The 23,184-nt window shown below is 48.3% G+C and overlaps 1 protein-coding gene across 1 annotated transcript in view; it reads right to left on the minus strand.

The window, feature by feature from the left end:
• The window catches only part of WDR35 (WD repeat domain 35), a 262,917-nt gene that overhangs the window by 9,780 nt on the left and 229,953 nt on the right, over positions 1-23,184 (minus strand). The window contains exon 25 of the mRNA XM_075341137.1: positions 22,031-22,195. Within this exon, the coding sequence (XP_075197252.1) occupies positions 22,031-22,195 (165 nt within the window). The remainder of the gene's footprint in view (positions 1-22,030; positions 22,196-23,184) is intronic.

Consider the following 23,184-nt stretch of genomic DNA (forward strand, 5'->3'; position numbering starts at 1 on the left):
TTTGTACATCTGTTCACTTATCCTTGGTAACCCCTTCAAGACTATACAGCTTAGAATCATATTATAGGTCTGTGCAATTGCTATATAGACATACAGATAATTATGCTACTACATCTATATTTCAATTATTTACATACACAGATATTCTTATTACGTTTGAACAAACAATTTATAGCTTAGGCCACCTCCACAGGCCGAGAGCCTTACACAGATTCACATAATGCCCACTGCTTGGCTTAGCCCATGTCCTGCGTCTCCTGTGCACATGGGACCAGAGCTGTGTGTAAAGGGGGCTGCCTGATCATTTATGTATATGTACTGGCTGTGCAGGGAAGGAGGCTTAGCTTCTGATGCAGTCAGCTTGTTGGTACATGTGACTGAAGCTAACAATGGGATGTTAACAGCTTAAGGCTAGGTTCACACACTGCGTTTTTTTGACGCTGCGTTTTTGTGCGTTTTTTGCGGCAAAAAACGCACAAAAACGCACCCGCGGCAAAAAACCGCGGCCAAAAACGCTATTTGCCGCGATTTGGTGCGTTTTTTGCTGCGTTTTTGCTCACTGCGTCTTTTTGCGTTTTTTATCAGTGAACAAAAAAAACAAAGGTCTGATGTCATTTCCTTCTTCAATATGTTCTTCATTCTCCACTAGTGTATGCAGGAGAACCGACAGCTGCAGAACTACAAGGCTCAGCATACTCCATCCAATAGTAAAAGAAATGAAGGTTTTACCCAGCTCACCTGCTTGATAGGAGACCGAGACCTGTGGACTGTGCAAGGAAAAAGTCGGCAATTCTTTGGTAATGATGAAGGAAGATATTCCAGCAACTTGAGTCCAAACAGGAAATTCTTTAAAACGTTGATTCTTTATTACTTACATATTAAAAAGTCCATGTTGGGGTGAAACAAACCCAAGACAGAGAGGACGCGTTTCAAACACTTGGTTCTTAGTCAATCTCTAAAGCATGTGTTCACAGGACTTGTTTAAAAAGGAGGGGGTAAAGACCCAAACATGTGTTTAATCAAATGGAAAGAGCTTTTCACTAAAGCATTAACCCTGTGAGGGGAACATTTTTTATGCAGGTATTCACACACGGTAACATAGGAGTGAATCTCAGACAAAAAAAAAAACAAACAAAAAAAAACAGCATTAGTAAGCAAACAGTATTTCATTTCTTTTATTCAAACCTGTGGGAGTTCTGGTACCCATTAGAAAAATCCACTTAATTTCCCTCTGAAAAAGAATATCCTTTAAATTTCGTCCTCTCTTAGGAAGTTTTACTTTCTCAATAGCACAAACTTTCATGCCATCAAAACTACCGGCATGTATATCACGAAAGTGCTGAGAGGCACTAGACAACTTCCTAGATGTAACATTATTCACATCATAGATGTGTTCGGATATTCTTTTTCTTAGGGAGCATGAAGTGCTGCCAATATACTGCAGTTGACACATCGTGCAAGAAATCAAATAAACCACATGGACCGATATAAATGATGATCGGAATTTGAATATTTTTCATGCCACTGACCAAAAACGAATGGAAAGAGCAGCAAGGATTTTTTCTTTGAATAATCAGGATATTCCCATGGATATACATGTGGAACTGAATAAATTGTTGTGGGAATTAGAGAAAACTATGTCAGCAAGAATACGCACCTGGTGGGACAGCAAAATGCTGCAGGCATATCTAGACAGGGATATGATCCCCAGGGGCCTTCGCTTAAACAAGAGACCCGCGGTCGAATTCAATCAGGATTTTGTGACTAAATGGAACGCGACTTTGTCTGATTGTTCAAAAAGACTCATACAACTTATTATTGAACAAGAACAAAATAAAATACTGGATTTGGAAAATAAAGTCGGTACAATTGAGTCTTCTCTTGTACAATATGCCAATCTGGACTCTTACAAAAATATGAGAGAACAAATTAATATTAAAATCAGCAATTTGGAGGACACTATTACTGCATTTAAAGAGAAAAAAATTATCAGAGACTCTAGAGATTATGAAGAGAATAAAATTTATAATTGGCATAATTTCAGGAGATTTTCACAGAATGTAACTAGATCTATTCTCAAAAATAAAAAACACCATCCTTCCAGCCGAGTGTCCTTTTCATCTACAGACGTTGAAACAACTGATTTGGACTCTACTGACTATAATACAGGTACGTCTGATGTTAATGTGAATGCTCCCTCTACTTCTGTGAGTGCTTCAAAAAACCAATCCACTCCCTTTCAAAAAAAACGAAAAAAAAACAAGGAGGGGTGGTCGTAAGCACAGAAAGAAGGATTTTTGTGTACTCACCGTAAAATCTCTTTCTCTGAGTCTTCATTGGGGGACACAGGACCATGGGTTATGCTGCTGTCACTAGGAGGCTGACACTAAGTAAACAGAAAAAGTTAGCTCCTCCCCAGCAGTATAACCCCTGAGCCGGAGGCGGGCTCAATCAGTTTAGTGCACAAGCAGTAGGAGGAGAATCAAACCATTCTGGATAATACAGATAAAAACTATGAATAGTAGTCGTGTGACCAGTGGCCTGGGGAAATAGCCACTGAGGTAACCGACAGGTAATATATATAACAAATAACACAAGCAGGGTGGGTGCTGTGTCCCCCAATGAAGACTCAGAGAAAGAGATTTTACGGTGAGTACACAAAAATCCTTCTTTCTCTATCGTTTCATTGGGGGACACAGGACCATGGGACGTCCAAAAGCAGTCCCTGGGTGGGAAGAAAAACCATCACCGGAGATAGGAAGGCAACCGCTTCCCCGTCGGGCTTGCGCCAGACTTACAAGCACCTACGTTGTTACAGGTGTGTCACTGCCACCCGCAAACCTTACTCCAAGGCTGGCCGTTGCCGAAGCTTGGGTGTGAGCCTGGTAGAAACTAGTAAAGGTATGCCAACTAGATCGGGTGGCGGCCCAGGGAACCTGGACGGTCGACATCTGTAGTCCAATCGCCCAAGGGGTACCCCTTGCTCGGTAGACCGCGGCGGAAGTCCGCCCTTCATGCGATAGTCCTCACATATGGAGTAATGGATCCATGTGAAAAATCTGGCCCCTGGCGCCGGCATGCGCCTCTTGGGACCGGGTGGGAGGGTGGACTGGTTGTCGGTGTAACCGAAAAGGGTGTCCTGCAGACATGTAAGACTGAGGGCTTGTACCAGTTCTGGAACGAACTAGGCCCCTTTCCGGCTGAGAGAGGAGACTAGAACCGAAAACCGAATACTAAACACCTCTTCTGGAAGGAAACAGCGAGCTGCCTTGGACAGAAACGAAGAGTTCTGGCCGGAGCCTCCCCCTGTCCTGCTGGAGGTGCTGGAAAACAAAAGGGGGGAAGAACGACAAGAGGGCTGTCCGCCCTGATGCTGTCTGTAACAACGAGATGGCCACGAGGCGCCCACCTAACAAAAAACAGGTGGAGCCGGGAAAAAAGGGGATACCTTGAACGAACCCCTCACTGGAAAAAAAAATCCACGTTTTTGGTGAAACGATGAAACAGCCGAGCCAGATGGACGCTTCTCAGAGCGAAGGCTCTGATTGGGTGACGGAAGTGAAAAGACTCCGAAAAAAAAAAACAAAAAACGAAGCGAAACGGGCCGACACCTGGCCGATACAGGGACGCGCGAGAGGGCCGCATTCGGATCTGACTGGAAGAATGCCAGCAAAAAGGAGGGAAGATGTGGTCCTCACCCACCGGGGGAGCTCTTCCCTAGTGGAATAAATCCTGGAGGAAACTTGATTCCCGGCCTTCAACGTTGTCTGTAATCCTCTTGTCAACAGGCCTGACCGAGGCAGTACCCGGGATCCACTGGTGAGGCCGTCGAACTTGGGACCTTTGAGTCCTGGTAGAGGAGAGGGGCCCCGACACAGATAACTTGGCGGTCGGGAAGGAGCCCCGGGGCCTCCGTGAGGAGTTGAGTAGGCTATGCGAACTATGCTCGCCTGGGTCACTCCAGAGGCATCGTTGCCTTGGTCCATCCTGAGAATCCTCGAGACCATGGGAAGCTGCGGGAAGATGCAGGAAAACCTGAACAGGCTACACGACCTGTCGAGGGTGTCGTCACCTAGTCCAGAGCAGGTGGTACACTCGAAGCACTATTGACTTGAAAGTTGGAACGGGAGAACAATAAGTCCACGACTGGAGGTCTTCCCTCGCCCGTGAACTGACTGGTGACTTCCCTGTTGAGGAGCACTTTTCCTAAGGGAGGTCTTTCCTACCGAAAAAATCGGCCGCCCAAAACGTCCATGCCAGGGATGGACTGCCGAGATAGCGAGTTAGAGGACCCGTCCCAGGGCAAAATCTTCTTGGCCTCTTCCTTTGCCATGACACTCTCTGGGTCTACCTGGTGGATGATGCACGTCACCGCTGTGGCATGGTCCTACTGGAACCTGACTGGGCAAGGCCCGACCCAGAGAAGAATTGTAGCCGTGCTAACCGGATGGCTCTGGCTTCCGGAATGTTGAAGGGGAAACAACGCTCTAGGGCTGTCCCTCGGGACCGTGCCGAGGAAAAAGTGGGGGTAGCATACCCTAGCACGGGAGACTGGTGACGGTTGAGAATATCCTCCAGCGGAGGGAAGGGAAGCTTCTCAAGGGACGATTTCGAAGACTGGTCCGCTCTGAGAAGATTGGCAGATCAACCGTGAAGACGGAACCCTCTTTGTCTCCGATCTTCAGTGTGGTCCACTGGAGAGAAAGGGATGAAATCTGGTACGTGCACCACCGCTATCACCTGCACAGACTGCCGAGGGCTCGCATAGCCAAAACGGGAGCGGGTGGCAAGGGTACGCGGAACTCTGTGCCAGGAAGGAAACTATTCCTGCGTGCGGAGTAGCTCCCCCTGAACGGGCTCGAAAAAACCGTGCCTAAGGGATGATGGACCGAGCCGGGGTCTGGGAGGACTCGTTCCGGTATCTCAGCTACTCTAGTAGCGGAAAGTGAATATGACGGTCTAAACCTCAAGCAAGGAACCTTGAAGGGAGAACCCTGGACCTCCCGGCCGTACTTGGGCGTAGAGAACCTAGCAGCCCTGTAGAGTAGGGTGCGCAGGGACAGAGATCCCTGTCAGCGCTCTTATAAAAAAAAAAAAAACTGGAACGGTCCACTGCCACGCAAGGCGGAGGGGCTGTTGGAGGGATAGAGGCTTCCTGACGAGAGCGGCGTGAACGGGCTGGGACCTAGTGTGAGGGGACGATCCTGATGCCTCTGGGTCGATGCAGGGAAAGGGATGGACCCTTCCCTTACGTAGTCTAGGGGAGAGAAGTACTCTACCCTGCCGTAGCCAAGGGGGGCCACTGAACTCGCCTATCTTCAGAGGGGCGTTTCCTAAAGTCAGCAGGGAAGTCAGTGACCTCCTAGATGCCGAATCTGCGTTCCTGATCCCGAGTCAGAGGTCTCGACGGGTGGACATACTGATGGTAGAGGCTCAGGCCGAGCGGCAGGCAGGCCCCAGGTATGTGAAGAGAGGGTACTCACTGAAGATGATAACCAGTCCTGGGACGGCATAGGTGGAACTTGGTCCGCTGCGTATGGAGTTCGCTGATTCTCTGAGGGACGCCACGTTCGGGACGAGAAACCCGGAGGAACACAGGCGGGTCGACTACAGGGTGGGGTGCCCCTTCCATTTGGAGCCCCCTTTCTAGAAGGGGTAATGACAATAAAAGGACTTACCACTGGTAAAAATCGAGGCCTGGGATTATCCGTGATAACGTAGTCACACGGCGAACTGTATTCCAATGAAACCGCAGGGGCCTGCCCTCTTCGTCTCTGCAAGGTGACTGCCCCCTCTCTCCAGAGCCCTACGGGGGAATGATAATGACCAAAATACACGACTTACCGCTGGTAAACGCCGTGTCTGGTAGATGTCTGTGGTCAACGACTCCAGTGTAGCATGGCCATACTCTCCGAAAAACCCCTTGGAGAAGGGAATAATGACAATGACATGGCTTACCGCTGGTAAACGTCGTGTCTGGTGGTTGTCTGTGAAAACGCGGTAACTCGGCGAACTCTGGATGTCCCCCGAGCACATCAAGGGTCTGCTCCAAACGCCCTAAAGGAGACCTGGGTGCACGGAGAGAAGAGGGGCTGTCCGTAGCCTTACGGCTTGACTCACCGTTTCCAGCATGCTATTCGTCCTGCGCCAAAACATCCAGGTCGTGCTCGGAGTCCAGCGGAGGTGGAAAGCCTGGGCCATCACCCGGGAGGTCGGAAGACTACCGGAGGAAGGGCAGTCTGGACCTGGGGAATAAGGTGGAAAAACTGGGGGGCCACGAAAGACGAGACCTGGCGGGTCCGCTTCTAGCCTAGGAAAAAGGTCCCTGGTACGGAACTCGTCTCCCCGAGGGAATGGCACCGTTCTGTGGATGGTATGACCAAGCGTCGGCGGGGGACGCAGCGCATGTGCACGAACCCGAGGGACGTCAACGAGGGAATATCTGGCCTGAGACAGGGCATTAACCAGCCGACAGGGGCGAGATACAGGGGCGTGCGGTGCCAGTGACTGCGGTAGCTGTCAACCCCAATCTGCCATTATGTGCGGAAAATTACCATTAAGGAAAACGCAAACTTGAGGTACCGGTCTCAAATGACTAAAAAACTCAGCTCTGAGAGCTCTATAGACTAACCCTATTGGGATGTGTCTGATGCAAAGCCCGAAAAAGGTACCTGAAGGGGTTAAAAAATATAATGTACAAAACGCAAGCCCTGAGTAAAAAACCCCACTGTATTTAATAAACATGGAAGACTTGGGTCTATTTTCCCCTGATATACGGGCTGCTGCAGCGTCAGCAAACCGCATACCAGGAGTTTGACATAATCCCCTCTTTTTTTTTTTTTTTTTTTTTGAATGAACGCTGAGGAGGCTGGAGGCGGGCCCAGGAGAGCGAGAAAAAGCATCCACCGCCCCCACTGTGATGCCTGGGGCTGAGAGGAGGGCGGAGACGGAGCGGCCGGCGGCCAATAGCGATGCGGCGGGGGGCGGGCCTGAGACGCCGGAGACAGGGCCGAAGCCGGGGCCTAAATTTTGAGGCAGCCGGCGCATGTGAATCTGGAGACCGCGGTTCTACCCGCGGGAGCGGCGGCACGGCAGCTGGTACCGGCCGAGCACTGCGGTTGTGGAGAGGACTCCAGCGCCGGATGGGGACGTGGCTGGGGCGCCCGGTGAGTAGGCCCGGACTGGGGCCTAAATTTGCAACAGCCGGCCGACGGTCCTACCTGCGGGAGCGGCAGCGCGCAGCAATGTCCGGGCACCGGCCGAGCCCTGCCTGTGTGGACTCCAGCGCCGGATGGGGGCGAGGCCGGGGTGCTCGGTGAGTAGGCCCGGACCGGGGCCTATATCTTGTAGCCGCCCGGGAGAAGGTAGGGGGAGTGTCCTACCTGGTCGGCGGCGCCGCATCTGGCAGTGTGCAGGCGTGGAGCTCTGCACCTGTGTCTGCGTGCTCCGCACACCGGAGGGCTGGCTGCGGGCCGCAGAAGAAGAATGAGGTAGGCAGGCAGGCAGGCAGGCAGGCAGGTGGACGCCGGTGAAGGTAGGGAGCCCCTCTGTAGTGTAGCAGCGCTGCGGGCCCGATCATCATCCAGACGCGCTGCGAGGTCCAGTCCCTGCTGTATGCCCCTTGCACCCTTTGGGGTGATACCGCAGGGTGAATAGGGGGTGCCCCGGAAGGAATAGCCCCACATGCCAACCCGGGAGTGGTACCGTGGAATTGGACGGGGGAGAGGGCCCGACAAGTCAAGCTTCTGCGACCCAGGGGAGTGGTACCCACACGGGCTGCGAGAGCTGAGTAGAGAAAACGATACCTGCAGAAAAAGAGAATTCCAACAGATGAGAGCGACGAGCGTCGCCGAGAGAAAAAATGAAAAAAATATACGCAAAAAATCAAGTGGCTGAAGGGGGCCCAGTCGGCCCACATCAGCCTCCTACGACACTAAGCAAAAAACTGATTGAGCCCGCCTCCGGCTCAGGGGTTATACTGCTGGGGAGGAGCTAACTTTTTCTGTTTACTTAGTGTCAGCCTCCTAGTGACAGCAGCATAACCCATGGTCCTGTGTCCCCCAATGAAACGATAGAGAAAACAGCATATATCAACACGGACACTATACCAGAGGGAAAAAGAAGTAGATGTTAATGAGAATTTTTCTGTTATAAATGTCGGCTTGCGTCTTGGATGATGATGAGATCAGTGTTTTAAAAAAAGGTCTCAATTTTGTTCCAACTAAAAAATTTGATCTTTTTGGAACAATATTGGACGTTAATAAATTTATTCGTAAATTAACGATAAAAAAACACTTTTTTCATGATGAAAATGTATCTAAAAAAATCTAACATGCAACCTAAAAGTTTATTTTCTCCTGTTTCCTTCAAAGAACAAATGACATTACAGAATTTACGTGAGCTTTCAGCTGATAGTGGCAATTGTACTAATATTGATTTTGTAATTCCTGACATGGTTGTTCCTAATCCACGTTTTTACCCTATTCCATCAAGGTGTGAGCAAATGGGAAATTTCCAAAACATAGTTGAAAAGGAACTTACTAACCTCTCTCATCAACAGAAACCCACTGTCCAGAATTTATCTAAAAAAGAGAAACTTGCTGTTCTCTCCTTGCGCAATAATCCGAATATCATCATAAAGAATGCTGATAAGGGGGGAGCAGTGGTTGTTTTGGACGTGGGCCTCTATGAAAGAGAGGTTTTAAACATGCTAAATGATAGTGACACCTACATGAGGATCGATTCTGATCCTTCTGCAGATATAAAAAAATCATTAGAGAGATTGGTGGAAGAGGGATTGCATTTAGGTGTTATAGATAAAAAACAGGGGGAGTTCCTTATTCCACCATTCTCTCTCACTCCATTGTTGCATGCTCTCCCCAAGTCTCACAAAAATCTGTTTCCACCAACGTTTAGGCCAATTGTGTCAGGCATTGATTCTGTCACAGAACACCTGTCAGAGTGCCTAGATAATCATTTGCAGTTTCTCCCCAAAATCTCTCCAGGTTATGTTCTAGACAGTAAACATGTCCTGAACATTGTTTCTCAGATCCAGTGGCAAAGTCATTACAGCTGGCTCACGTGCGACGTACAGACTTTGTATACGTCCATCCCTCATTCCCTTGCGATTCTGGCCCTAAAAGACCAACTTAGAAAATACTCGAATTATTCTGATGATCTGCAGAATTTTTTATTAGAAGTCACTTTTTTCTTATTGAAAAATAATTTTTTCACCTTCCTAGACAGAAAGTATGTTCAGCTGCGGAGCTGCTCTATGGGCGCTCGCTTCTCCCCCTCATTAGCTGGGGTCTTTATGTTCTGGTGGGAGGAGCAATTTATATTCAGTCAAAATAACCCTTTTTCATCTAATATCATCATATACCTTCGGTACATAGATGATATACTAATTGTGTGGCAAAAACCAGAACAGAAAGTAGAGGAATTTATTTCCTATATTAATAACAATGCCCACAACTTAGTATTCACTTTTTTTCATGATCAAACGAAAATAAATTTTTTGGATATGTCACTCCATGGAAATATTGATAGTGGCAAAATTGACTGTAGTTTATATCGTAAACCCATATCAGGCAATTCTCTACTACATGCTAAAAGTTGTCACCCCAAGCATGTGGTGGAGAATATCCCCACAGGTGAATATAGACGTGCAAAGAGGTGCTGCAGCAGTCAGGAAAGTTTTGAGGCAGAGTGTAGTAGTATTGATAGGAGGTTCTTGGCCAGAGGGTATAATTTTCAAAATCTTCAGAGGGCAAAAATCAAAGCGAATATTAAAAACAGATCCCAATATCTTGAAATGAACAATAAGGATAAAAATAAAGGTAACTTTCAGAACAAATTACCGGTAGTTTTTTCTACAAAATACAGCAGCAACTACTATGATGTGATCAGAATTGTTAAGAAATATCTTCCAATTTTGTCTACAGATGACACTTTACATCATATATTAAGGGATGGAGTGAAGTTTGTTTCCAAGAGAAACACGACTTTAAGTTCCATCCTATCACCAAGTGATCACACTAGCAGATGCGATTCTATTGAGGATGTAAAAACTGCCCGTAATTGGTTACCTACCACAGGATAATACAAGTGTGGACACAAGAAATGTGGACTTTGTCATTATATGTTGAATGTAAAAAGAAGGGAATTTTGTTACTTACCGTAAATTCCTTTTCTTCTAGCTCTTATTGGGAGACCCAGACGATTGGGTATAGCTACTGCCTCCGGAGGCCACACAAAGCACTACACTAAAAAGTGCAAGGCCCCTCCCCTTCTGGCTATACCCCCCCCGTAGTATCACGGGTTCTCCAGTTTTAGTGCCAAAGCAAGAAGGAGGAAAGCCAATAACTGGTTTAAACAAATTAACTCCGAGTAACATCGGAGAACTGAAAAACCGTTCAACATGAACAACATGTGTACCCGCAAACAACCAAAACATCCCGAAGGACAACAGGGCGGGTGCTGGGTCTCCCAATAAGAGCTAGAAGAAAAGGAATTTACGGTAAGTAACAAAATTCCCTTCTTCTTCAGCGCTCTATTGGGAGACCCAGACGATTGGGACGTCCAAAAGCTGTCCCTGGGTGGGTAAAGAAATACCTCATGTTAGGGCTGCAAAACAGCCCTCCCCTACGGGGGTGTCACTGCCGCCTGCAGGACTCTTCTACCTAAGCTGGCATCCGCCGAAGCATAGGTATGCACCTGATAATGCTTGGTGAAAGTGTGCAGACTGGACCAGGTAGCTGCCTGGTACACTTGTTGAGCCGAAGCCTGGTGTCGTAATGCCCAGGACGCACCCACGGCTCTGGTTGAGTGGGCTTTTAGCCCTGAAGGAACCGGAAGCCCCGCAGAACGGTAGGCCTCTAGAATTGGTTCTTTGATCCATCGAGCCAGGGTGGCTTTAGAAGCCTGCAACCCCTTGCGCGGACCAGCGACAAGGACAAAAAGTGCATCGGAACGGCGCATGGGCGCCGTGCGGGAAATGTAGAGTCTGAGTGCTCTCACCAGATCTAACAAACGTAAGTCCTTTTCATACCGGTGAACCGGATGAGGACAAAAGGAAGGCAAGGATATATCCTGATTAAGATGAAATGAGGATACGACCTTAGGGAGAAACTCCGGAATGGGGCGCAGCACTACCTTGTCCTGGTGGAACACCAGGAAGGGAGCCTTGGATGACAGAGCTGCCAGCTCAGACACTCGCCGAAGCAATGTGATCGCAACGAGAAACGCCACCTTCTGTGACAGGCGAGAAAGGAAACTTCCTTCAGAGGCTCGAAAGGCGGCTTCTGGAGAGCAACTAATACCCTGTTGAGATCCCATGGATCTAACGGCCGCTTGTACGGGGGTACGATATGACAGACCCCCTGTAGGAACGTGCGCACCTTAGAAAGACGTGCTAGACGCTTCTGAAAAAACACGGATAGTGCCGAGACTTCCCCCTTAAGGAAGCCGAGCGACAAGCCCTTTTCTAACCCCGATTGCAGGAAGGAAAGAAAAGTAGGCAATGCAAATGGCCAGGGAGACACTCCCTGAGCCGAGCACCAGGTTAAGAAAATCTTCCACGTTCTGTGGTAGATCTTAGCAGAGGTGGACTTCCTAGCCTGTTTCATGGTGGCAACGACCCCTTGGGATAATCCTGAAGACGCTAGGATCCAGGACTCAATGGCCACACAGTCAGGTTCAGGGCCGCAGAATTCCGATGGAAAAACGGCCCTTGGGACAGTAAGTCTGGCCAGCCTGGTAGTGACCACGGTCGGCCGACCGTGAGATGCCACAGATCCGGGTACCACGATCTCCTCGGCCAGTCTGGGGCGACGAGTATGACGCGGCTGCAATCGGATCTGATTTTTTTTTTTTTTTTTTTGCGCAGTACTCTGGGCAAGAGTGCCAGAGGTGGAAACACATATGTGAGCCGGAACTGCGACCAATCTTGCACTAAGGCGTCTGCCGCCAGAGCTCTGTGATCGCGCGATCGTGCCATAAATGCCGGGACCTTGTTGTTGTGCCGAGACGCCATTAGGTCGACGTCCGGCACCCCCCAGCGGCGACAGATTTCCTGAAACACGTCCGGGTGAAGGGACCATTCCCCTGCGTCCATACCCTGGCGACTGAGGAAGTCTGCTTCCCAGTTTTCTACGCCCGGGATGTGAACTGCGGATATGGTGGATGCTGTGTCCTCCACCCACATGAGGATTCGCCGGACTTCCTGGAAGGCTTGCCGACTGCGCGTCCCTCCTTGGTGGTTGATGTATGCCACCGCTGTGGAGTTGTCCAACTGGATTCGGATCTGCTCTCTTTCTAGCCACTGCTGGAAAGCTAGTAGGGTAAGATACCCTGCCCCGATTTCCAGAACATTGATCTGAAGGGTGGACTCCTGCTGAGTCCACGTCCCCTGAGCCCTGTGGCGGAGACAAACTGCTCCCCACCCTGACAGACTCGTATCTGTCGTGACCACTGCCCAGGATGGGGGTAGGAAGGATCTTCACTGTGACAATGAGGTGGGAATAAGCCACCATTGCAGAGAGTCCTTGGCCGTCTGGGAAAGGGAGACTTTCCTGTCCAGGGAGGTTGACTGCCCGTCCCATTGGCGGAGAATGTCCCCTTGCAGTTGGCGCAGATGAAACTGCGCAAAGGGAACTGCCTCCATGGCTGCCACCATCTTCCCTAGGAAGTGCATGAGGCGCCTTAAGGGGTGCGACTGGCCTTGAAGGAGAGACTGCACCTCTGTTTGCAGTGAACGCTGCTTGTTCAGCGGAAGCTTCACTATCGCTGATAGAGTGTGAACTCCATGCCGAGATACGTTAGTGATTGAGTCGGTGACCGATTTGACCTTGCCAAATTGATGATCCACCCGAAAGTCTGGAGAGTCTCCAGCGTAACATTCAGGCTGCGTTGTCATGCCTCGAGGGAGGGTGCTTTGACGAGTAGATCGTCCAAGTAAGGGATCACCGGGTGTCCCTGAGAGTGCAAGACTGCTACCACTGCTGCCATGACCTTGGTGAACACCCGTGGGGCTGTCGCCAGACCGAATGGCAGAGCTACGAACTGAAGATGGTCGTCTCCTATCACAAAACGTAGAAAACGTTGGTGCTCCGTAGCAATTGGCACGTGGAGATAGGCATCTTTGATGTCTGTTGAGGCAAGGAAGTCTCCTCGAGACATTGAGGTAATGACGGATCGGAGGGATTCCATCCGGAACCGCCTGGCGTTCGCATGCTTATTGAGCAGTTTTAGGTCCAGAACAGGACGGAAGGAGCCGTCCTTTTTTGGAGCCACAAAGAGATTGGAGTACAAACCCTCGCCCTCGTTCCTGAGGGGGGACAGGGATCACCACTCCTTCTGCTCTTAGAGCGTCCACCGCCTGCAGCAGGGCATCTGCTCGGTGGGGAGGTGGGGCCGTTCTGAAGAATGGAGTCGGAGGACGAGAACAGAACACTGTCCTGTGCACGTGAGCACAATGTCCGTCACCCACCGGTCTGTGACCTGTGGCAGCTAAATGTCGCCAAAGGCGGGGGAGTCTGCCATCAACCGCGGATGCGGAGAGAGAGAGAGAGCTGAGAGTCATGAGGAGACCGCCTTGGTAGCGGTTCCTCCGGCTGCCTTCCTTGGGCGTGATTGAGCCCGGCCGGAATCTGAGCCCGTCTGAGGTTTTGTAGCCCTTTTGCACGAGGACAATTGGGACCTGCCCGAGCTTGGGAAGGACCGAAACCTCGACTGTACTTTTAGGACAGCATTAATAGGGTAAGTCGCAGTGCAGACATTGCGGAGTTACGGACGCCTCTGCGGTACAGATGTACATGTGCTCAAGGCCAGCTGCGCAAGAACAGCTGAAAAGGTTAGGTTGCCTATACGGCTGTGAATGCCGGAGCAACCGACACGCCGATAGCCTCCTAGACAGATTTCAACCAGAGTCCATCTGTCTGTGAATGGCATCTTTAAGTGAAGCCCCATCTCCAGTGCAACTATGGCTCTAGACGCAAGCCTGGAGATTGGAGAATCCACCTTTGGACCCTGGGTCCAGCGCTTGACCACGTCAGGGGAAAAGGGATAACGTGTATCTTAAAAACGTTTGGAGAAGACGCTTATCTGGTAAGCGTGGTGTTTCTGGACTGCTTCTCTGAAGTCAGCGTGGCCAGAAAAATACTCAATATCCGTTTGAGATACTGAAAAGGGACTTCTCCTGCTGTGAAGCTGACTCCTCCACTGGGGGAGCTGAGGGAGAAAGATCCAACCTTCCATTGATGGACGCTATAGGATCATTCCGTATGGCGTTACCATCCGGTGTATCCGGATTGATAGCGATGTCAGGATCAAAGTCCTGGAGAGCTGCCTTATCATACAGAGAGTCCTCCTGGGACCCCCCCGTTCCAAATGAGGTTGGTCAGGAAGATTGCCCATGGCCTGTCTGGACTGCAAGTCTCTATCTTATGACAATATATCTGTCGAAACTGCAACTCCGTCCCTGTCCTTGGACAGGGATGACAGGTGGTTTCTTTGGCCACGACTAGTAGAGACCCCGGCAGACGAAGTGCTAGAGACCCCGGCAGACGAAGTGCTACAGGGGAGCATGCACACAATGGGACGGTGTCATGAACAGCATCCCATGTAGTAAAAACAGCACTGAAAATCTGTGTTGCTTTTTTGCCGCTGCCGACTAGCCATCTAGAAGTATATAGCCAAGATTGGTGACCGTACAGTGCAATGTATAGCATACAAGCATAAAGTACAAATGAACACTGCAGCACAAGCAATACAAGCAGCATAGAAGCCTGTGCCCTGGCACCTCTGCTCTTCTGCTGCTGTAGACTAGTCATCTAGGGGAATATAGCCCAGAAGAGTGACCATACAGTGCAATGTATAGCATACAAGCACAAGTACAAATGCACACTGCAGCCCATGCAATACAAGCAGCATAGAAAAAAACCTGTTCCCCAGCACCCTTGGTTTTCTGCTGCTGTAGTCTAGCCATTCCAGGAGAATATAGCTAAGACTAGCGACTGTACAGTGCAGTGTATAGCATACAAGCATAAACACAAATGAACACTTCAGTACGTGCAATACAAGCAGCCTAGAAAGCCTGTGCCTTAGCACACCTGCTTTCCTGCTGCTGATGTGTCGCTCTCCAAGCGGGCATATAGCGACCTATGCAGTTAAAATACACATGTACACACTGCAGTATATATTGGGGTCAGCACTATGTGTGCCGCTTACCGCCCGCCTATAAGCGGGTGTATGGTCGCCACCGTCCTGCCTGGTTGCCGAAAGTCCGAGCTCGGACTGCAGTAATGGCTGCCGGCGTCTTCCCCAGCTCGTGTGAGGAGGGGCGGGCCGTGGGCGTGCCCCAAGTCAGAGCGGGAATCCGGCGTCCGACAGTGTGCAGTGAGAGGGCTGGAGCATGTAAATAAGGCTCCAGCCATCGGCGCTGCTGATTGCTCAGCGTCTGTCCCCTTCCCTGAGTGACAGGGAGGGGGCGGGAACGAAGCGGCACTAGGCCGCAGAAGCCGGGGACTGGATTTATAAGCGCCGCCGCCGTAAAAGCGCGGTTGGCGCCCAGTCCCCGGCGAACTACAAGTCCCAGCCGCGCCGCCGCTCCCGGAGCGTCCGGCGCGGTAGTTCCCAATACACAAAGTCACTCAGCAAAGCTGCAGTGACTGTAACCCTTTACTGTCCCCGGCGCACTAGCACACCCAGCAAGTCTGGAGTGTGCTGTGCCTGTGTGTACGGGGACACAGAGTACCTGTAATGTGCAGGGCCATGTCCCTGAACGGTACTCCAGCTCCGTATCCAGCAGGTTCAAATGGGTCTGTGGATGGAGCCCGGCGTCAGAGCTTTGAGGCCGGCAGGATCCCACTTCCTCAGAGCCCCTCAGGGGGATGTGGAAGGAAAACAGCATGTGGGCTCCAGCCGCCGTACCAGCAATAGGTACCTCAACCTTACAACACCATCAACGGGTGAGAAGGGAGCATGCTGGGGGCCCTATATGGGCCCTCTTTTCTTCCATCCGAAATAGTCAGCAGCTACTGCTGACTAAAATCTGTGGAGCTATGCATGGATGTCTGACCTCCTTCGCACAAAGCTTGAAAACTGGAGAACCCGTGATACCACGGGGGGGTATAGCCAGAAGGGGAGGGGCCTTGCACTTTTTAGTGTAGTGCTTTGTGTGGCCTCCGGAGGCAGTAGCTATACCCAATCGTCTGGGTCTCCCAATAGAGCGCTGAAGAAATTTTTCTTCATATGCTGATAAAAAAACGTACCAAATTACTTCTATGATTAACTGTGGTTCAGACCATGTGGTTTATTTGATTTCTTGCACGATGTGTCAACTGCAGTATATTGGCCGCACTTCATGCTCAGGGTTAATGCTTTAGTGAAAAGCTCTTTCCATTTGATTAAACACATGTTTGGGTCTTTACCCCCTCCTTTTTAAACAAGTCCTGTGAACACATGCTTTAGAGATTGACTAAGAACCAAGTGTTTGAAACGCGTCCTCTCTGTCTTGGGTTTGTTTCACCCCAACATGGACTGTTTAATATGTAAATAATAAAGAATCAACGTTTTAAAGAATTTCCTGTTTGGACTCAAGTTACTGGAATATCTTCCTTCTCCATCCAATAGTGTATGCAGGAGAGCAGCTGCAGAACTACAAGGCTCAGCATGCTCCATCCAGGACTGTATGCTGGAGGGAGAGTCAGGGGGAGCAGACCTACAAGGCTCAGCAGCCTCCATCCAATAGTATATGCAGGAGAGCAGACAGCAGCTGTCGAACTACATGCAGTTAAAAAACTTACCGTGTATGGGAAGCTGAGACCCAGGCTATTTATGCGTATGATATGGATTGGCAATTGGTGTGGTTGGGGAGGGTTCGCAAACGAAAAACTACTAATAGCCTGGGTCTCAGCTTCCCATACACGGTAAGTTTTTTAACTGCATGAGAGGACACACACAAGCTAGGGACCCCAACGTAGAGAAATACTTTGGCGTAGTGTTGGGGCTCTATTGCATTGATCAATTCAGTAGCTACATTTCTCTTGATTCATATGTTCATGGCAGTAATGCAGATTCCATTTTTCACATTTTCACTCTTACATATAGCTATTGGATTTTTCAAGTCAGCATTCACACAGCAGTTTCTGCTATTTCATGTATTCCCCTTACATAGTCACTGGTGTGCATACCTTATCTCCCCATAGTGATGTTTTTTTAGGCTTTTGCACCCAGTTCAGACTTAGAATGGTGTTCCAAACGTTATTCCTTATTCGAGACTTACGATCAGCTGACGCGTCAGGTGACTGCATCAGGTGATCCATCGCCTGGTCCTGCATCCTGCAGGCATACGTACCCGGGGAGACTGCACACACCCGGAGCGGCGGTACTGGGAGGAGATGGGAGCGGGCATGGCACCGGGAGTCTGCAGACAGGTGAGTATGATTTTTTTTTTCTACTGTTCACTTTTGATTTCGCAGCCGCTTCCACCTCCCGCCCAGACATGGCGCCGCACGGCAGCATACATGCACAGGACGGGAGGTGGAAGCGGCGGTGACGGTACCGGGAGGATTCACGCTTCTGTGTTTACTGACAGAAGGAATCCTCTTCCTGTACATGTCACTTTACTACCCACCTCCTGCGCTTATAGCTGCGTTTTTGGTCTTAGAAACGCACCAAAACGCAGCTATTTGCGTTTCTCATTGCGTTTTTCAACATCCCATTGCACTCAATGGATGAAAAGCGCAGTGAAAAACGCGGGAATAATTGACATGCTGCATTTTTGTGGCACCACAAAAACGCAGCTGAAAAAAACCGCTGTGTGCAGACAGCAAAAATGAAAACTCATAGACTTTGCTGGGGAAGCAAAGTCATGCAGTTTTCTGAGCAAAAACGCACCCGAAAACTGCGCAAAAACGCCGCGGAAAACGCACTGTGTGAACTTACCCTAAGTGCTGCAGTCACTAATACCTTTGCCATATAAAGGGTTAAGTAGCTCTGCAACTCCACAGGAGGGCAGTTGTCAATCACAGCCATGCTCCTGTCAATAATGGCTTCCTGTGGTGTAAATGTGCCACATAATGCCCTGTGAAGTAAGGGGTTAACCAGCAAAATTTAAGGTTCTTATCAGACAAATCTTCTTTCTCGGCCAGGACTGATCTTCTATTCTCAAAATTCTCAATTCAAGTTGTGGAAATCTTTTTGTAACCAAATGCGGCTTTAAACTTCTCCACAACAGTATCACAGACCTGCCTGTTGTGTTCCTTGGTCTTCATGATGCTCTATTTGCTTTTAACAGAATATTGAGACTATCACAGAGCAGGAGCATTTATACGGAGACTAGATTGCACACAGGTGGCTTATATTTATCATCATCAGTCATTTAGGACAACATTGGATCATTCAGAGATCCTCAATGAACTTGTGGAGTGAGTTTGCTGCACTGAAACTAAAAGGGGATGAATAATATTGCACGCCCCAATTTTCAGTTATTTTTTTCAAAAAGTTTAAAATAAGCAATAAATTTCGTTCAACTTCACAATTGTGTCCCACTTGTTGTTGATTCTTCACCATAACATTAAAATTTTTATCTTTATGTTTGAAGCCTGAAATGTGGGAAAAGGTTGAAAAATTCAAGGGGGCTGAATACTTTCGCAAGGCACTGTATTTAATAAGGCAATAGTCCACGCAGCCCACTAAGGAGCTTTTGCGATAATTGTCCTAATTACGTTTGGTCCCTTTAAGAAGAGGCAGCGACCTATTAAAGAGCTGTAATTCCTAAACCCTTGCTCCAATTAGGATGTGAATACCTTCAAATTAAAGCGGAGAACCTGCGCTTAAAAACACATATTGATTACATAACTGTATGCTGAAAATGTTTTGGTAAACAGGTAAAATGCTAAAATTTGTGTCACTGTCCAAATATTTCTGGACCTAACTGTATGTGCAAAATTATAGTAGTGTGTTTAAATCATGAAATAAAAACGCTAAATCCGCATAATAGCGTTTATTTCCATATATACACAGAGTACAGCACATTCAATTCCACATTGGTGGATGGGAGATATACTGTATTTTTCAGATTATAAGACGCACATTTACTCCCAAAAATTTGGGAGGAAAATGAGGGGTGTGTCTTAAAATCCGAATACCGCTTACCGTGAGGTGGAGAACTGGTGTGGTGGCTGTGCAGGCAGCCGGCTGCCTGCCTCTCTGTGCTAGTGGCCCTCTGTGTGAGCAGACGGCTGTCTCTATGTGTGGGCTGCTCTCTGTGCTAGTGGCCCTCTGTGTGAGCAGATGGCTCGCTCTATGTGTGGGCTGCTCTCTGTGCTAGTGGCTCTCTGTGTGAGCAGATGGCTGCCTCTCTGTGTGGGCTGCTCTCTGTGCTAGTGGCTCTCTGTGGGGGTGGGTGGCCGCCTCTATGTGTGGGCTGCTCTCTGTGTGGGCGGCCAGCTGCCTGCCTCTCTGTGCTAGTGGCTCTCTGTGGGGGTGGGTGGCCGCCTCTATGTGTGGGCTGCTCTCTCTGTGGGCGGCCAGCTGCCTGCCTCTCTGTGCTAGTGGCTCTCTGTGGGGGTGGGTGGCCGCCTCTATGTGTGGGCTGCTCTCTGTGTAGGTGGCTGTGTGGAGCAGGGTGGTGCGGCGGGTGTCCCAGATGCTCTGGCTTCAAATGATGGCGCCCAGAGTTGGCACATGCGCAGATGGAGCTCTTGGCTCAAGCTCGTCGTTGAGCTGAGCGCTCAATCTGCGCAGGCGCTGCTCCGGGTACCATTTCTTTGAAGCCCACACTGCCGACAGAGCAAATGGAACACCCGTCGCACTGGCCTGCTCCACAAAGCCAGCACAGATCCCGCTGCAAGCACAGCCCCCACCAGCACCGCCCCTGCCTCCTGTGACTCCGCTCCACCACCACTGCTGCCCCCCAATGGATAAGGCAACACTGGAGTATAAGATGGACCCCCCCCCTTTTTTTTTACCTTTTTTATCTCTAAATCTGGAGTGCGTCTTATAATGCAGTGCGTCTTATAAAATGAAAAATACAGTATTCCTCCTAGTAAGTTTCTTTGACACTCGCGAGCAGAAGGGTCAAACCCATGCGTGGACTTTCTCTGATGTTCCAGTTGTTGGGGCAATGCCCGGGCTGCACAGCTGAAGGAGTTCATAAATAGACTACCCTGACTTCTCCGTTTGGCGTGTGGTTGGGCTGTAAAGCTGGATCAGGTTTTGTGAGAATAACATACCTGAATGGACTGGCATATCTCGGACTTATGCTATGCTATTTGACAAGCTGGACTTTTGCTTTGGATATCCGCCTGACGTAGACTATGTTTTTCTGTTGGCTACTAGTGTGAATAAAACACTTAGTTTTGGACTGAGAACCTGTGTGCGCCTCTTTATTGTGTCCCTGCCATTACCTACCTGAGCGAATAGCCCACAATATATATAAGCAAATAAACCTGCAGGCTACCGCTGGGTCTGTGACTGTGAAATTAAAATATGATTTCCTTTAAACGCCAGAATTACTGTTATTTCGGTCATCACTTAAAAATTTTAAAACAAAAATTAAAAAAAAAATTAAAAAAAATAATGAAAAAGTGATACCTTGTACCATAAAATACAGCCACCCCACAAATAACAAAGCCTCAATCAGCTCTTATGAAAAAAAAAATAAAAAATGAGAAAAATGGGTAGCAGAAAAGAATGACTGAGGCCTACACATTTTTTTTTATTAAGTTTTTCTACTTTAAAAGTAGAAAAAAAAAATCTATAAATTTATTGAGACTGACATTGATCCGCCTAATAAAGTTACCAGCTCATTTTACCACAATGAATGCTGGAAAAAAAGGAACAAAAAAAAGTCAGAATTGTTGGGAGGGAGGGAAGGCTACAATTACACACAAAAAGACTTTTCCTGTACATTATGTGGTTAGTGAATGGTGCCGTTGAAAACTGCGATGAGTTCTGATAAAAATTAATTGGAAAGGCAACAAAAAAGAGGAATAAATATCATTACTTACAGCAAAGATGGGGCTGCAGTTGTTCAATGCCCAGGCCAAAAACTACTATTCCAGCAGGATACAGCTAAGCCCCCACTAGGTGGAGGCATCACAGGTGCAGGAAGAGCAAATCACACACACACTTCCAAAAAATGAAGGTGGCGATTGCTAGATGACTGTTCATCTACATGTGTGAACAGCGCTCTATGCAAGCCATCACTGTGCACTTTTATCATCCAGCAATCGCCTCCCTCCATTTTTTGGAAGTGTGTGTGTGATTTGCTCCTCCTGCACCTGTGATGCCTCCACTTAGATAGGGTTTAGCTGCATCCTGCTGGAGTATTCGTTTTTGGCCTGGGCATTGTACAACTCCAGCCCATCTTTGCTGTAAGTAATAAAACATAATTGGCCGTAAACCGCTATGAGACTGGAAGAATATAACACAAAGGTTTGGTCCTTGGAAAATTACATTAAAAAATGGAAGCAAAAAAAAAAAAAGAAAACCTGCAAAAAAGAAAAGCTGTAACAGCATAAAATGTCTCTTTAAATAGTTCTCAACTTTCTTTCCCTGCCTCTTCTTGAGCAGATGTAGGGATGATCAGTAGGGGGCAGCACTCCCTCACTTATGGGTTTTCTGTGTGCTACGGTAATACTGCCTTTATCGGCGCTTTGTAAAAGTATGTGCACCTGGGTGATAACCAACTTTCTGATGACCATAGATTGGCCTCCTCTATGGCATAAGGCTTAGGCTTCATGGAGGCTTTTAATTGCTTACTACAAAAAAAGCGGATTGATATTGCTGTCCATAGGAATGCATTGCATGGCATTACTGCTTACCACATAGCAGTGAGTGTGCATGGGTCACACAATGCAGTATCTGGCACAAACACTACAAGATACAGTATATGGCGCCGTGCTAAAGATATATTGGGCTTCATCAACCATTTGGTCACAAGCCGGGTGAATTTTAGGATTTGACGCTGGAGCGTGGTTCTGGTTCTGGTATCTGGGCACATGGCCTTATATCCCATCCTTACCTTGAACAGGAGTTTCGCCGCCTCCAGGAAGTGGTTGGCTTTCCGGTAAAGCTCTACGGCATCCAGCGTCTTATTTTTTTCTAGTAAATGGGAAGCGTGTTTAGCAAGTAAGGATCCGATTTCTTTCATGTTGTGGTTCTTGGCGAGCTCGACTGCTTTGTTCCACTGTAAAAAAAAAAATAAAAAAATTAAAAATTGGGTCAATTCTAATAGGTTTGGCGAATGTTTGCCATTTATATTACAGTGCCTTGCAAAAGTATTCAACTGCCTTGAATTTTTCAACCTTTTCCCACATTTCAGGCTTTAAACATAAAGATAAAAATTTTAATGCTATGGTGAAGAATCAACAACAAGTGGGAAACAATTGTGAAGTTGAACGAAATCTATTGCTTATTTTAAACTTTTGCAAAAAATAAATAACTGAAAATTGGGGCGTGCAATATTATTCATCCCCTTTACTTTCAGTGCAGCAAACTCCCTCCAGACGTTTGGTTAACAAAAAGATTTCCACAACCCTAAACATCCCAAGGAGCACTGAGCAAGCGATCATATTGAAATGGAAGGAGTATCTTACCACTGCAAATCTACCAAGACCCGGCCGTCCATCCAAACTTTCATTTCACACAAGGAGAAGACTGATCAGAGATGCAGCCAAGAGGCCCATGATCACTCTGGATGAATGCAGAGATCTACAGCTGAGGCGGGAGAGTCTGTGCATAGGACAATAACCAGTCGTACACTGCACAAACCTGGCCTTTATGGAAGAGTGGCAAGGAGAAAGCCATTTCTCAAAGATATCCATAAAAAGTGTTGTTTAAAGTTTGCCACAAGCGACCTGGGAGACACCAAACATGTGGACGAAGGTGCTCTGGTCAGATGAAACCAAAATTGAACTATTTGGGCACAATGCCAAACAATATGTTTGGCGTAAAAGCAACACAGCTCATCACCCTGAACACACCATCCCCACTGTCAAACATGGTGGTGGAAGCATCATGAAGATGGTTAAAATTGATGGGAAAATGGATGGAGCCAAATACAGGACCATTCTGGAAGAAAACCTGTTGGAGTCTGCAAAAGACCTGAGACTGGGACGGAGATTTGTCTTCCAACAAGACAATGATCCCAAACATAAAGCAAAATCTACAATGGAA

This window comes from Anomaloglossus baeobatrachus, chromosome 3, assembly GCF_048569485.1.
Source record: "Anomaloglossus baeobatrachus isolate aAnoBae1 chromosome 3, aAnoBae1.hap1, whole genome shotgun sequence".
NCBI lineage: Eukaryota > Metazoa > Chordata > Amphibia > Anura > Aromobatidae > Anomaloglossus > Anomaloglossus baeobatrachus.